Genomic DNA, 17,736 nt, shown 5'->3' on the forward strand with positions numbered 1-17,736 from the left:
TTAGCCGAGGATCTTCTTCAAGTACGACACGGAGTCGGGCTTCGTGAGCGATCGCCGACGGTTGGGCCGGTAGGGTTGGTAGTTTTCGATGTTGGAAAAGCTGTTCTCGTAGTCGAGACGCCGCTGGGCCAGGAGGAAGCTGCTGCTGGACGGCGAGAGCGTAGTCTCCAGCTCCGCCGCGGAAGACGATTTGTCAGCCTGCGAGGTTGCGTCCTCGGCGGTTGCGCCCTTCCCACCCTCGCTGGTGTCAGACGGTGGCTGCCTCGAGGATGGGGCAGATGTGGTGACTTCCTGAATTAATTCCGCCTTGTCGGTGATTGCGCCATTGTTCACGGGCGGGGACACCGTGGGTGATGAGGATGGCAACTCACCTGGAAACAGAGAGAAAGAGAGCGAGCGTGCAGACATCCATGAGCATTTTCCTCACGCAATCAACAGAGGATTTTCCCTCAATTATGACAAGTCCTAAATCATATAACTTCGGGGCGAAATTTAAAGATATGACTCGCAGCTTTTGGATAATTGAATTTCGCGATGATTTTTCGCAATGTGGAATTTGAATAAAACCTGCGATTTTCAGAAAAGAGACAATTTTTTTTCCTCATTTCTCAGCTCATTCGCGTAATCCCAATTGGCTGATGTGGAATGGAGGGAAAGGAGAGTGAGCTTACCAACAGTCGATGTCTCATCCCTGCTCTCCGTGTCTGTTGCATTGTCCCTGGCAGGAGTCGGGACCTCCTCTGCCGCCTTGTCCGTTTGGCTGCCGTCGGAGGAGTTCAGCGTGCTGTTGGGCGACTCTGTGGCCACTTCCAAGTGTGACCTCGTGGACGTGGCCGTGAACTTAGCCTTCACGAGCAGCATGGGCGGGATGAAGTGGTCATCGGGCGAGACCTGTGGCGAGTCGTCCTTCCGGTGAGGCTTCACGAAGCCACTGGCTTGCTTCGAGGAGTCTGACGAGATGTGCAGCGGATGAATGATGTTCTTCCCTGTGCCCTCGTCCGTTGAGCTCGCCTGTCCTCCAACCGGCGGCACGATGTCGTTCGTGATGGAAACGGTGACGAGCGCTTCATGCTCAGTGGTGGTTTCATTCGCCGGAAGCTCTGTGGTGTCCTTGTGGGGTTCAACAGAGGTGGCCATTGTGGTGGTGGAGAGTATCACTGTGTCCGCAGACTCGCTGGTCTCCGTGGCGGGAATGAAGGTAGAGGGAGCGATGATTTTCTCAGTGACGTCCGAAGACTCTGGCGGAAGACTGGTGTCCTCCACAGCGGGCAGATCCTTGAGCTTGAGGTCCTGCTGAAGCATCTTCTTCACGTGCGGCAAGACTTCCGGAGTGGTTGCATCGGCAACAGCCTGATCACCCATCATCATGTCATCCAGAGGATTTCTGCCGCGCATCCTCTTGCCGGTGAAGGGCTTCTTCTCCATTGGCAACACCTTCTTCTGCGACGGCGTCTTGGTCACTTCATCCGTGAGCAGTGTCTGAGGCTCATCAATTGGCTGGTCGCCGACCATCAAGTCCTCAAGGGTAATCTTTACGAGATTATTGTCATTTCCCGTGGCTGAATCGAGTCTGCTCAGCGCCAAGTCGATATTGTTGTCCTCCGTGTTATCTGACTCTGCATTCTCCATCTCCTTAGCCGAAGTCACCTCATGATTAATCGACTTTGCGGCTGAGACATTATCGTCGGGCATAATTAGATTATTCACGGACATTTCCACAGCATTCTCGTCCGTACATATTAATTGCTTCAGTATTGTGTCCCTATCCTGAAAATCATAGTCATAGTCAGGGGGAAATTCACTAGCGATTTCAGACTATTAATTTTCTGCTTATTCAATACATTTTTTTTTTCATTTTTCATACAATTTTTTATAATGTCACAAAATATTTAAATATTTGATTATTCTTTGAATGTTTTGATTATTTTCCGACTACTTTATTAAAATTATAATATATTTAATATTCGATTATTTTTCCCACAGTTTGGTCGGAAAAAATATTGGTGTATAGATTATTTAGGGGCGTTTAAATCTCCAAATTAACCCATTATTATTAAAATTGCAGCATGAGAAAACGACAGTTTATTCAATATTTCAGAAAAAATAATTTGATAATTTTAATTTTTTGGCGAAAATATTAATTTTTTTTGCAATTTTCCTTCAAAAATCGATTAGTGGCTTTCCCCTTGGTTATAGTGTGCTGAGAATTAATACGTCTAATAACTGCCAATGATTCAAGCACATGATATTGTTCAGCCCACAATGGCATGTATGATTTCCGAATCTGAATGATTTATGCATGATTATAGAGCTTTGCCACCCACTCAATAAATGCACCTAAATTCATTTTTACGCGACTTTCATCAAAACTCATGATTCGACCTAGAAAAAACGGCTCATGCTGCTTGACGTCGATTAACGAAATATTTTGACTTCACGACCCTCCCGTCCGATGGTAATGAATTGGAAAATCAGCTCCCGCTAGTTGACCATCAGCTAGTGGCGTAGACGCGAAATTAAACACCTCATGGCGGTTCTCTGCGGGTTGGCCATTGTGTGAGGCGCTGTAATTAACGGTCGCTCACCTGCTTTCCTTTGCACGTCATGTGACGTCCTCCCTCGTCGCCGCAGTCACGGGATAATTGGACCGTGCCACTGTCCGACATGTACTGGATCGTGAGCGATGGCATGGCTGTGATTGCGCAATCGGACGCCCAGCTCGGCACTGCAAGAATGCATTTTTCAGCACGAGAAACAGGATATCTTGGCGAGGAGGAGGTCGCTTTGACACATTTGATAAGGGAGAGAAAGAGAGAGAGTTTCTGCGCGGTGTGGCGAATGGGCAAAGTTGCCATTAAATCAAGCATTTCAGAGGGGAAATAGTTTGAAAAAAAAATTGCATGAAACTTTAAAATCTTGATTGTGGCCACACGTATAGTGAGGTTTTTGTGTGTTCACATCGTAATTAAAAATGACTCGCTTCAGTGTCATCATCATAGGTGTGTATTTTAATTTAGACACTCCGAAAGTGCCTTTATCAAGTGTGTCCACACTCGTGAACATGAATAGCCCGAAACTTTATTAGATACTGAAATGAATTATTGTGTAGCCACGTATTATTTCTGGAGCAAATTAAATTTTCATCTTTTCGGGGTTTTCCGAAAGAAACAACTGGTGAGAAGCATTATTAAATTATCCCCTCGGCAAATTGCTGGAGTTTTGCCACTATCAGAAATGGCTCAATTTTAATTAAATGCTTCGCTCTGGACGAGTGGCAACAGCTCGAGATGCTTGTCAATTGGTCTATTGCCCTGCAGGCTCCTGTTTTTCCCCACCATTTTCAAGCCGTACTGCAGAAAAGGTGTGTTTTTCCTTGTTTGCCCCATCGGGAGAACCACATGAAAACTTACCGCTTAGTTCGCACAAAAATGCTGCAGTCTCTGGGCCACCACATCGCAGGGCATGCCATCGAAAGTCTCGAAGTGGATCAATAACTGCACAGAGTGGCGAGTCTATGGCTGGCAAGGATTCCGCCCAGTAGCCGGAAATTGGTGCGAGTGGCTTTGCATTTCTGCAACGAAATTTATTGCACACGTTTTTGAATATTGTACAGAGCAATACTCTCCCAATATCAATCTCCCAAAGTCTTCAAATTGAAATTTCCATTTGGAGGATTTAGGCGTATTTTGCATGGGGAAATTGAAAATATACCCAATTTTGGCGATAGTAATCGACAGAACTAAATTCGTTTTCATTATTCATAGATATTTTACACAGAATGTTTCTCTGTCAATATTCATGATTGTTCACAAACTATTTATGACTATCGATTACACACTGATTACATTTCACACTATCAATTGCATAGAGTTCAGCATATTTTAGGATATATTGAGAACTTTGGTCCATTAGTTAGTGTGATATTTGCATATTTATCCGAAACTTTCGCTCTTTGAACCTCTGATTGACAAACATAAATATGAAGCTTCAAATTGAGAAAATACTATTGAAATTTGAATATTTAAGATAATAACCTAATTTATTATTTGTATTTTCTTAATTTAATAATTTTTTCCCCTTCAATTCCACCTAATCGATTTCGTATAAAACTATTTTCGGACTCCTAATCCGCCTCAGATTGTGATGTGGGTTTCGGAGGATTGTTGGCTTCTTTCTGCCTGAATTAAATGGAGAAAGGTTTCCAATAGGGTAACACGTGCTAATTTATTCATTTCCATGGGAATTCTATGAAATATTCATGTTGCTACATTAATCCATAGTAACACGTCGTTCACACGCTCAAATTGATGGATTAGCGGCGAGCCTTTCTTTTCCCTCAAGAAACAGCCTGGCAGTAGTTATCAATTTGTTGTGCGAAAGGTGAAACTAAATAATCCTTCCGAAATAAATTAGGGCTCAAGTGGAGGCTCTTGTGTATTCATACGAAGGATATTTCCTCCTTTTAGCCACCCCCACCCACACTCGCACACTCGTGTGTGAAAGGTAATCTTGAGCTACGACGAAAGCCAGTGCAAAACACCCCAAACAAGCTCATGGCTTGATAGGGAGATATTATGATGGAGGATGAAAAGGGAAATAAATGGGATGATTATAAAATATGTATTACACCAAATGTGTGTAAACAATTAAGTCAACCAAATCCGAACTGTCGGCCTCGACGTATCCCTTAGGAAGATTAGGTGAATTATGGTACTTTGGATGTGCGCCGCCTGAGATGACGGCGAAATGGGATGGAATGGGTTATTGTGATATGATGCGCTGCTCTTTGCGATACATGATGTAAAAGTGACGATGCTATTTGGTGCGGGAATGCAAAGTGGATGGAAATCAAACAGGGGTTTTGCGAGTAAAAGTTATACTTATGTATATTTCTGCGGACCACCAGAGTGTGCTCCGTATGGATTTCTCACACCTTTGTGTACATTAGCAATAACATTCTATGTTATTGGACTTGATGCTCTCCGGGAATCTCCCTTCAATTTTGATCAAGTGTGCAGAGTTAACCTCCCTCTGGCGTGTCCCTGCACGAGACCATTTCTTGGGATTGGGAAATTCACCCTGGGAATATATGTAGGGGTAAATCCAACCGCAAACATATGATATTGCACAAATACTCCATTGCTGAGCTCACACGCTAGATTCTCATGGATACGGCGGCAGTAGATTTGCATCTGCTTCACCATCGGAGCCGTGGAATTGAAATTCACAAAATCACATATCTTTGCATTCGCCCGCCCCAGAAATGGTGAGGTGTGCCGGCGGGTTTGGGGAATCGGAACGGCACAATTGTGCATTCCACAAGCCACCGAAGGCCATCATTTGCCAGCCATGGCAAGACATGGCGAATGAATTGGGGGACCAGTTGGGTACGGCTTTTATGTGACTGTGGCCACAGCCTAATTCACTTTGCACCACACTAAGTGCGGAATATCTGCGGTGGATCGGCCGGAGCCGGAGCGCCATAGGAGGACGGCCAAGACATGCTGAGACACATATTTTTCATCCCTAAGGACGATGGACGAGGCAGATTGAAAAAATCCCACAGAATATAAATTGAAAATTATGCATTGCCACAATTTTCTAAATATTTCATACGACTTTTATTACATTCCACGTCACATGTGCGGAGAAATTGCACTCAAGTGATACTCGTACTCGCATTAAACTACACCCTCGCAATCGTGGAAATGTATAAAGAAATTGGGTTTCTACTGTATGTGCAATGAGCGTAGAATTTATAACTAATATCGCAGTCTGTAGTCTGAATCTACTTTGAGACCGAAGGAGAAGTTCAATCTGCGAAGGTCTTACGGATGAGCAATCAAGAGAGGAACATCGAGGATATTTAATTATTCTGCAAGATAAATAGTAAACTCCCAACATTCATGCTTAATTACTATGATTGCGCCCGAGTGTCCTCAAAAAAGCGTTCATACGAGAGTGAATTGGTGTGAATTTTTATACATCACATATTTTTGAGTCGCGCAGATGAAATTGCGCGCAAATAAGGAGTGGTTTTAATTAATTCCGCTGATTCGTTTCTCCATTAAAATCCAATCGACAGTAACTGCAGCATCGCATTTTAATTGTTTTCCACCCCCGCGAAGTGGGTTCGGGACAATATAAATTGTCTCACGCTGCTGGGGGTGAACCTCTTTCGTCCCCATCAGTGAAAGGAAACCCTCTTCGCTTCACTCTGCGTCTTGTTTCAGTGGACTCGAGAGTATACAGGAAATACATTTTCCGCCGTAAATTACATCGAACGTGATACGGCTCTTGAGTCACCACCCACTTGTGATAAATTAAATCGAATTCATTTAGCACGCGACACTGCTTTAAAGAGTGGAGCAATTGAGGTGTCACAGAATTCATTATGCAGCTCATGCAGCCGGAATTTACTTTGTTCGGCTTTTTGCGGAATTGGTTGAGTGTTAATTTTTAATTTAGCAGCGCTTAAGCCCCTTCTATATTTACCTAATAGATTTATTACAGTCATTAGTCTCACTCAGTACATTTACTTAGAGCGAAGATTACAATGTGAAAATCATGCTTTGGCATAAGTAGTTGAGATTTCGTGCCTAATTGGATGAGTTGCGGGGGTACATATTAGGGAACCCTTCGTTTTGATTCCATAATAATTTTGTTTTCACTCTAATTTGACGCCAAAGGACCCGCAATCCCAATTTTCCCTGCACGTAATGTGATATTTTGAATGATGTCGGTTGGTGTTTCATCAACGGTCGAGCTTCATTCCATTGTCATCATGCGAAATGACACCCCATCATCAACATTAGCAACGATTACGGGAATATTGTGCGTTCTCTGTGGCCGACTATGGCAAAATATCCCATCCACTCATCGGATAAATTTCTATATTGTGATCTAATATGACAAAGGGCATGAGATTGGGTGTTTCCCATAGGATGTGGTTTATTCGCTTTTTCGCTCCGCCGTTTTGAGACTCGGACCCACTCCATCGCAATCCAGAAGGTATAAAGTGGTGAGATGTGTACAAGGGAAGTATAATTGAAAATCCAAAACGACATTGTGATAAATGGTACTGGTGGTTTGTGGCTTTCCTCTCTTGTAGCCCCACAGTCTACATTTTAATTCTACGGCCCCACCCACACCTTCCGCCCACATCATACAGAACACAATGTCACAATTGCGGAGAGTCGGTCCACAGAGGCAGCAAAGACAGAGTCAAGAATTCAGCTCTCAACAGCCACTGCTCTTTAACGCTGTCTAGCAGGGGGGGAAAAGGGGTGCAAATTACCTTCCAAATTCCCCTACACCATCAACAGTGACAAACCATCAACCTCATAACCATTCTCCCCTAAATATTTTACGATACATCCATTGTCCATAGCGTCTATCAAGGAGCAAATTGTCTGTTTCAGGGCTTTAAACTTCTCTCCGAAAGCCCCCATAGTCCGAAGGATGGGCGATATGAGACGGCTCATGTGTATAGTTTTGGGACAAACCGAAACTGAAGTCTTTCAGCTTCACTAATTTGCGCCAGACATGAGAAGTTGAAACGTGGGAAGATCCCTGAGGAATTGTCTCACATGGAGAATTGATTTTTATCATTAAACCAGGCAAATCCTTTTAATCCCACAAGTTAACCTCTCTATTGCGCTCCGAGCTTTTACCCTCTACTTTTCGCTTCAATGTTTGGGGGTTTGGATCTGTCCACACAGAGCCTCCAGCACTGAGGATTTCACCATGATTGTATTACATTGGGAAAACTTCTATGCTATACCAAAAAGTTTTAAATTACTTGTAATTCTTACGATAATCAACCTTATGTGGTCGGTTTAAACTTGCAATATGACTTGGCGACTGATAATTGAGTTTGAAAATTTTAGGATCGAGCGAACATAAAATTCTAATGTCTCGTACTGCAGGAGGCTCTCGAGGACTTTTTCCGTGAGAACATAAGGGAACAACTCAAATAGCCGATAAGGGTTTCAAAGTGAACAAAACTTGTGCTTTCAAAGTCCTTAGAAACTTTAAGTTTTCAAGTGGAAAACTCTTTTTAGAGATGAAATTTATAATATTATTCACGCTTTTCAGACGCATGAGCTTATTATATTTGATAATTAAATGCGAAATGTTTGATTCAATTATCAGCAAATTAAAAATTCGCTTGAGTGCCATAATGACCGATTATTCATTATTTCTGACACGTGGAGTGCGAAATTAGCATATGCAATATTCTCATGAAACTACCCGGGCTTGTATAAATTAAATTTTATACATATTTAATTAACAATATTGCTGATGACGCCCCTGAGATTGGCATACAACTGTTACGGAATATCATGATTATCCCCCAGTTGCCATTTATCCTTTTATCGGATAAGCGAAATTAATTGTTGGTTTCCCGGACTATTTCTTTTTCCTTTTTCAAGAAAATCCTTTGGAAATAAACCAATTGAGGAGCCTGTGTGTGTGTGTGCTCGTGTTATGGGCATGATGACGACGGAAAGTGCTGAAATGTCCCTAAAGTTTCCCCCATGTGAGAATTTCAATATTTGCCCATAACATTTATACAAAATCAGCAGACAGTGCAGAAAAAAATGTGTGACTGTGGACGAGTTGGGGTGGAAGGGCATGCGAGGGAAAATTTCAAACGGAAAAACTTTTTCCTTCACATATTACAGAGATTTCCATGATGATGGATATACTTTGCTTTTGACATTTTTTTCCGGGACGTCGTGGTAGAGGCAACGAATTACTCCTTCCACCCACTGTCACATTGTATACGGAGGCAGCATACTAAATTATATAAAAATCACATATAGTTTTCCTGCCATCCTCCAGTTGAGTCTCCATTTGCCAGGAAGATATATTCAACACACACTCGCATTACCTTCTCTTTTGCATGGCGTCTCTCCCTCTCACGCCCTCGCCCAGACTGTTTGGTGTGCGACACAGCTGACGATGCCGAAGGATGTTTTATGTTGATTGCTCCCCCCGTCAGCCGGAAGATGTTGCGGGATGGCGGGGGCGGGCGCCGCAGGGGATGGGCCAAGTGAGATTTAAACTTTCCCTTAAATAAGGTGAAGATCATCGCCACTGCGAAAGAATGACACGACGTCTCGGAGGGTGGGAAGTTGATGGGATACCTTCTGGATCTGATGGCAATGAATTACATTTCACACTAATACACCGTGGATGTGACATGTTTAGCATCATTTTAGCATTTTTTTGCCCTTGAGGCAACTCTGTGCGGAGTCCAAGGAGCACAGTGCTCCCGGAATTGTGATGCTCGTTTGATATTATTTCTGAATTTGAGCAATTCTTCACGATCTTCCAATTAGTTTTTTTTTCTTTTGGAGTAAATAATTGGTGGCGTATAATGTCTTTCTTTATGAGCTCACGGCACATTTGGGTGAGCGGCTATAATTGCAAAAGTGAATGCTGCTTTGGAGAATAATTCAGTAATTCCGGATTTCGGATAATTGCATGAACACCTCTTCGGTGTGGCACATTTTCCCAGATCGTAAAGTCTCTCTCTCTCTCTATTAATCGCTGGTACAGCAGTTCCATCTGGCGTTAGAGAAATGATTATAGGCATTCTGTATTGTGCGGATGCATATAAAATGCTCTTCATATAGTAATTTACACCCCTTAAATGGCTTGGGTGGTTTAGCGCGGTCTTCTTCCATTCTGCCTAGAGTGACATCACCATTAACTCCCCTGGAATGGTGTATGGCACGATGGAGAGCACTATACACACACTTTGTCTATTTAGAGACTTGGCTGAGGCAAGAAGCCGTCAATAATTGGAGCAACTCACGTCCAAATTTCCCATTCAAGCCATCCAACCTTCGGGCGCACCGAGTGTGAGTGTCCGGGAAGCGCAAATTAAAAGCCAATATGAGGGAGTTGGCAGCAAGATAGCATAATGGGATAACCTCTCTACGGCCGCAGCACAGGCTGTGCTGTGTTTCTTCGTCAGCATTATGTTTTGCAAGAGTTCACGTTTGTTCCATCAACATTTAGTTTGAGTATTAATTTCCCCTATAATATCTGTCCTAGAACTCACCTAATTGCTGCTGCAGGACACTTTATACCACATGAGAAATGCACACTTTGTACGACAGAGCATATTTCTTGCGGAGAATAAATCAAAAAATTATACGGATCCTTTGATATGGCGTTTCAGCCAGCAAACTACTGGCAATTTATATCGTTTCTGCTCGAGAGCTTTTTTGAATCCAGTTACAGCGTGGCTGTCGCTATGAAATTGGATCATGATAGTAGCAATTGGTAGCAAATCACGTGAAATGTTTCTAATTCGAAATTTTATTTATTACCTTCCCTCACCCTTTGCCAACCATTCGACAGCGTCATTTCCATCGTCAGTCAACTGAAAATTTATTCGATATCTCGTCTCGATTTTTCCTTCGCTCGCTATGTATGCCATGCGACACATCGGCAACGAGTGTGAGTGATCTGCAGCAATACATCCCTTCACGAAGCACTTGATGGGCACAAAGTATATGGAAAATTGAAAAGAAGCTTGACTGAACAAATTGATTGGATTAGCTCGGGCGGTTCACTGCTTGGTTGTTGTTTTGTATGTGGAGCACACCGAGAGGCCCCCAATCCTTGTCTCCTGCGAGAGATGCCATTTGGATTTTCCTCCGTAAGCGTGTATCCCCAATTGGAATATAACACCCATTCATGGTACATCCATCCGCACATATTAATATGGCTGAGAGTTGGGGCGGGTCTCATATCCATAAGTGAAATGAATAAATAATAAATTGTATTTGTGAAATTGGATTTTGACTTTTACTCGTGCAAATACACATTATTCCCCCTGCCCATGGGCGGAATTGTTTACTCTGCGTCGCTCTGCACAATAAATAATTTAAATGTGAGATGAGATTTTAATCTAATGAATTTCTCCAGTGCAATTAAGGCAGCACTCAGACCATAATGGTAAAATGTGCAGCGGTGGAGCAATTAGTAGTGTCCGAAATGCTGTCGTCCAAACTATCTCTCGCAACGAAGATTCAATTCGCATCCCTCACCGCATCCAAAATCGACATGAGGACCACTATATGGGGACGATTAGATGACTCTTATGCCACTCACCCCCTCAGATCCCACCCTCGACAGTGTTGCGATGAGATCAATATTTGCTGAAATGTGTACAAATTTATTGATACGGAAGGTTTATCCAATTCAGCACAATTCACCGGAATTCCAATAGACTATGCTCACGCCCCACCCCCCGATAAATACACAATCATTTTCAATCGATGTGTATCGCCTTGCCTGGGAAACACGTGCAAATTCAACGCTCTCCAGCCCCGAAATTCCATCCAGGCTCACACGCTCCCCCGCCACCATCTAGTGGCATCCACTGGCATTAGCTCTCGGTGAGACTGGGAAGGCGCTCTCCACCCCATCACCGTGTTCATGCTCCTACAAATGCTACATAATGTAACGCTTATTGTGCAAGGATTTCTCGTCGGGTGGGTATAAATAGGAAAGCCACACTAAACCAGCTTTATTTCGATTGTTTTGTGACACTTTAGTTGCCACTGTGAGAAGATGCCGTCCCTGCAGGGCATTCAAGTGTCCTCCACCCACTGTAGACAGTTGTATTTATGAATGTAATTTGCAAATTGACCTAAATCTTGCACAGAACAAACAAGGTCAGCATGTCATTGTGCACAAGTTTCCTTACACTTTAGCACGAAACTAAATCCTCCAAGTGGGCTTAATCACCCCAGTTGAATGCTGTGTCTCGCTGATGCATGACACCATCATAAATGAAAGTGCTCTCTTTATAGGCCAAAATATTGCCACAAGCCATGAATTAAATCCTCCGCGATTACATCCTTCCCATGTTGATTTGCCTTTCATGCTCAAAGCATCAAATTATCCACCATTGAGGAGGTAACTTTTATTCCTTTCATTTATCATCAGTGAAGAGAGAATAATAGGACAATCCCATCCAACTAATTGGTATGCCTAACTGCCCTCTTCTGACTGTACAAAATTGCCAAAGCCATTAGAATGTCATAAGGCATGAAGAAAAGTGACTGGCAAAAATGGGAATGATGCAGATATACAAAACTAAGTCGCACCAAATCCATGTGATACCGAGAACTTTCCAATCCCTTTTTGGCAAGTAATTTTGTCCCAAATCCCAATTGGAAAGCCTCCTTGTCTTGTGGAGTCTCTCCCAACCACCAAAAGTTCAGATATATCTGCGAGATAGTCGACAAAGACGATGTCTCTGAAGAGACACTGCTGATGGGTTCCGTGAATTCTCTATTCTCTCAAGGTTTCGCCTCGCCTGCTTTATTTATAAGGACAAAATGAGACGAAACCACTTCAAATCCTTGCGCTGGAGATTTCACAAACTGACGTGTGTTTGTCATTAACAAAACTGTATGCACACTAGATCAAGATGAATTTGGGGCAGGATTTACTAATGCATACTAACTAAGAGGTCGTTGCAACTATAAATTCAATTGCAATTTATAATATTTGCGAAAGTGAACTCCCAACTTTGTCTTGCATCTCATTTCGTTCGAGTTTCTTCAACACTTTACTCTAGCGCCACCCGGCGGTTGCCAATGTAAGCTATGAAAATTGTAAAGTTACATAGCGAATTCCCAGCTTTTACGATCTGAAATACGAAATCTGCAAAGTTGCAACTACTACTAAAGGTCGCGGACAATACTCTTAATTCATGGCTTAATTTAGGTCTTCCCTGAGCTACAAATGGGGTACAATAGTAACTTCAATCTAGTGTGTTATCTACTCTGTTTTGCTACAGATTCAAATGTCGTCCCTATCAAAATGATGTGCACAGAAATAGATCTCACTTCCAGTTATCTACACAAAGATAGAATCATGTAGCCGAAGCAAAAATCATTGTGACTACGAAAAATGTCCCTAAAGCATTTTTCCACCTGAAAACTCTCATTCCACAGTCAGTTGAATATTTATCTGTTTCTCTTCGCAAATACAGTGGAGGAAATTGATTTTCCTCAGCGCCTAAAGGGTGGTCGTGTGTGGTATTTGTAAAATAATGGTAAAAATTCTGAATTGCGAGTGGCATGCAATGAAATATAGTGGGAAAGAGTGGATTCCAAATGCAGTCATGATGGCTTTTTGTGCCCCTTTTGCGTCCTCCTTGTGGCAAAAGAGGAGAATAGGAGCGAACGTGAATGCCAAAATTTATTAGCTGAATTCATTTTCGCTTATTGGAAATCTACAAAACGTGTTCCATATTTTCCCATCATTTTCTCCAAACCCCCATTTTTTCCATGCTCCCAAGATTTATGATGTCTTTTTTCTATGCTTCACCCCTGCATTCACTATTTTTCCCCAGATATATAACACTTTTTGAATTTATCTCCCAATATACTTACGTCCAGACAAATCTCTCGGAGTTCTGCGGGCGCATCAGTCCAATCCACACCGGTTCAGTCACATCGAGCTCCTTGAGGAAGGCTCGCGCAGCATCGAACTGGATCCCGTTGTCAACTGCGAATGATATAGCAAGACAAGAATGTCTATATTAAAAACTACGTGCGGTGATAAATTTCGCGTTGAGAGCGATTTCGTTTGGCTTTTTATTGAAAATCAATGCTGAGTAATAGAGTAATCCCGCATTCTCCCCGGGCAGAAGATTTCCATACACAAAGTTTCGTTTATTGCGCTTTGACGTTGGCGCTGGCACGCGGGGTGGCATTTCGGTAAACAGATTTGTGATCAAAACACACTTTCGTATGGCATCCATTATGGAGATAGAGTCGGAGGGAGAGGATTTCTAGCAATATATTGCGCATTCGGAGTATCGAAATGGGAATGCGGAGATGGAGAGCAAAAATCCTTTTAAGGACATGAAACACTCAGTATTCCGCTGCACTTGCATAATCACAGACAGATGAAATGCCATTCAATTCGCCTTAAATCTTTTTTCTGCACTCAAAGCCACCATTTCAGCTGAGGGGAAAAGTGGATTGACGAAGGTTGCAATTCGATGTGCGGGCTTTCCAATATTATTGCTAAAGCGAATGGAGAGAAATCAATGGAAGTGTCAATCACACGTAAACGCTCTATTTATTTATTCTGGAATATGACAAACAGTTGGCAAATGCAATTCACACTATCAAATTAGTGTGGAGAAAATATTTCTCCACTTGCAATAAATTGAAAAGCAAAATTGAGTTAATAAATTCTGTGATTCTTGGTAAATTCATCATCTGCGATGGTGGGTTTTAAAAATATATTTGACAGAATTATTCAAAGTGTCTTTTGAAATGGGGAAATGAAGAATGAAATGTGTAATTTATGCGAATTCATGCAGATGTATTGCTTACAGTATTAAAATTTCAGCGACATGTCGTCTAATTGAATTTCCATGCAGACAAGCCAATTTTGCGGAGACATTTTCACCTTTTCTGCTGGTGAAAAATCCATATATTAGAGAGGGGAGGATCATGCGGAGGGCATGCGAACATTCTCCGCATTTTTGTCCCGCAGTTTAATGCAGAGGGGCCGCTTTTATTAATTTCAAGGCAGGAAATGTTCGTCTTTATTATCAAGCCACGTCTCCGTGTGTGTATCATTAGGCACTTGGTGGCTGTGGAATATTTATCGTGAGAGAGAGAAAAAGCTTTAATTTACCACGCGTGTATAACCTCCGCTCCCACATCTTTTTCCTTCCTTTCAAATTTCTTCATCCGTAACTTTCAACAATTCGCATTGTGCGTAACAATAACGCATGAGGGCGCCCCACCCGCCAGCCTTCGCCTCCGTCGCTGTAAAATGTCATAAATTTTGATAGCTTTTCCACAAATAAATTCATCATGGATGACAGTCGATGATGAAAAAATAAATGTGCACGTGAAGTGTGTGCCAGTGTTGGCAAAGAGCAGGAAGAGAGAGAGAGAGAATGAACAATTTACAACACTGATTTTACTCTATTTTTCCAAGCCCATATATTCATATACGTGTTCCCACTACAATTCCACCCCCTTTCCTAGGGGAGGGCGGATAAAAAATGTGTAAAATAAATCGATAACAATGGGATTTCATTTCGGTATTCCAACCACTGTGGGAATCAACCTTGCCGTATATTCTAAATTGGCAACACAAAAAAATACTCTCTCACATGCCTTCCCTATTCCGGTACGCCTCCAGAAATACCTGCCGGATTCTGTTCCCTCCCAACAGCGGTGCTGAGTTTTATTGACTATGCTTTTGGATAAAAGTTGAATTGCCTCTATATGTCCTTTCACGCATCCTCGCGTCCTTTGTGCAAATACCACTTCAGAAATTATCTCAATCTAATATTATGTGCTGAGGAGCGAAGAAAATTTAATATTCTTTGTAAATTTCGATAAAGCGAAGGAGCCTCGCTTCTACCTTTTGGCTTTATTACATATATATCACCCAGTGTCCTTACTTGAAAGGTACAGAGAGTCGCCTTCACGCTGCAATATTGCACAAGGCACACAAAGGGATATATGATGAAATGCTGACAATCATCAGTCTTCGTACCTCTCAATGTGATTATATTGATTTATGCTGCACTCAAAATCAGAGAAACCAATAAAAACCCTCTTCTCCATTTCATTTCCTCGCCAAATGTGCAAGAAATGCTACTCTGCTGAGGAATCGTAGACGTTAATTTTCTCCCAGAAGACCCACAATTATTTTGCAGTAAAAGGAACTTTTCTTGGAAGATTTACGTGCAGAATTGTAAAGAATACGATTTGAAATCCTGGAACGAATCATTTTGTACTATAAAATTTATAAGCCATGGAATGGATTTTGATTATATGGCTTACTCTTCACTATTGGGTATATTTTGTCAAGACGGAAGAGATGCTAGAAATCAATTGACCTTTATTTCTTAGAAGCCATGTAAATTACCCTCGTCTTAAGTCCATGGAAAAGGCTTCTTTTCTCATTTCATACTTCAGGTGTGAAGTGTACATAGGAAACCAAGATGAACACCACAATTGATCGCAATTAAGTGTAGGAAATTACGAGAAGAATCTTGAGAAGTATTGAGTTGAGTAAGGTAAATATGTATTACAAGGTTGTGTAATCAGTCTCCTGATTGTGGGAGGAATTTAGTAGGTTTCAAGTAGGAACAAAACAGTTTCATAGATTAATCATTGTATCATTTTCCACATTATTCACTTAAATATAGAATGCGATAGAACAAAAATTTATTCCACTACCTCATGCCATTTCAATGGGAGGAAAGTGCTCTTTGTCAGCGTGAGAAGCCTCAAAGGATGCTCTTCATGGTGTGCTCTTTCCCCAGACAAGAGTCCTAAATAAGAGATCTACCGAGTCAGGATTCCTTCTGCCTCCTTAATCATATTTCCTCCCACTTGGCGTGTCTGTATAGAAAAAATTGACGTGATTTCCTTGTCACAAATTGCCTAGCTTCCCTAATACCACACTGTCAGATTTTCTATGCGCATCCAGGACCCTGTGGAGGGGGTGTTTTTGCTCTATTGCCGCCCATCCGGCTGCGGTGGCGGGAAAAATGAAGGAGAAAAAGTGTAAAAGTTTTCCCCAACATTTCCACCCATGGAAAAATTAAGGTTTCCATCAAGTTGACTAAGTGCGGTGTCGACGACTGATGCCATGAGAATGGGGTGACTATGCGAAGAAGTGAGTGTAATAAAAAGTGGAACCACAAAATACCCAATTTCCGTGGCATTTTTATATCAAATAGTACTGGTGGGAATATAATACAATAGAAAATTGAGTGCCACATGGGAGGACAGTCGCTCGGCCTGGGCTGTGCTGAGGAATCCCCAGTGTGTGGCCATCCTGGCCGACATTAAGTCATGGCGAGTGGCAACCCTTCATTTGTGAGTGGAGGAGAGTCAGCACAAATTTATACAGTGTGTGTCTGGGATGCGGAAGAGTGTCCTTTGCGGAACACGGGAACCCTTGGCTCTGCGTCGTGTTGGACGGAAGATAGGGCTTTATTGTGGGGCTTGGCGTTTCTCGATATGTGTGTCGACCGCAAGAAAGTGTGCTCTAATGGTCGAAAGATACGAATAAACATATTTCCTCAATATGACTTGTATAATTTCTCTCTTCCTTCGCCCGTGCTCTCCCCCAAACCCCCTGAAACGACGCCCACTTCGGGTCCTATTCATTGTGCGTGACGGTGGAGCGACGCCAAGAGGGGAACAAATGGCAGTGAATGGACGACGGTGGAAAAACGGCGTGCGTCCTGAAAATTTCACCAACTTCATTATTTCGCGATGCCACAATCTCGTTTTTGCCATCCACACCGCAACGATAAGAGCGTATCGTGTCATTTTGGCACATTTTAACTCCCCTAAATCTCTCCTCGTCCTTAATCAACTTACTTTATCCTCTGCTGCCGTTTTCGGGCTGTTGTCACCAGAAATGTTTGGGGTCAGTGGTTTTCTTTTCACACAATTACAGTATATATTATTCCGAGTTTTAACTTTTACACGCGTGAAGGGAAAAAGCCCCTTTGTCTGTTGCCACAATTTGTACTGAAACTCACTCACATTTAACTACAATAAACTTTAACCTCGTTCATATTTTCAAATATACCCCGACTGAATGGGTTCACCTCGGAAAAACACACATAACAGTTCCGGAATGTCTATGCATTAAAACAGGGTCATATTAACTGCCAAAACGTGAATCTACATACACCACATT

At 42.3% G+C, this 17,736-nt stretch overlaps 1 protein-coding gene across 1 annotated transcript in view; it reads right to left on the minus strand.

Annotated features, from left to right (window-relative positions):
* Positions 1-17,736, minus strand: part of LOC132261078 (uncharacterized) — a 54,570-nt gene continuing 36,834 nt past the window's right edge. Inside the window, exons 3-7 of the mRNA XM_059759606.1 lie at positions 13,431-13,545; positions 3,411-3,571; positions 2,586-2,725; positions 672-1,767; positions 1-371 (exon numbers count right to left, since the gene is read on the minus strand). Of these exons, the coding sequence (XP_059615589.1) occupies positions 1-371; positions 672-1,767; positions 2,586-2,725; positions 3,411-3,571; positions 13,431-13,545 (1,883 nt within the window). The remainder of the gene's footprint in view (positions 372-671; positions 1,768-2,585; positions 2,726-3,410; positions 3,572-13,430; positions 13,546-17,736) is intronic.

Source organism: Phlebotomus argentipes, unplaced genomic scaffold (genome assembly GCF_947086385.1).
Source record: "Phlebotomus argentipes unplaced genomic scaffold, Phlebotomus argentipes genome assembly scaffold_18, whole genome shotgun sequence".
Lineage (NCBI taxonomy): Eukaryota > Metazoa > Arthropoda > Insecta > Diptera > Psychodidae > Phlebotomus > Phlebotomus argentipes.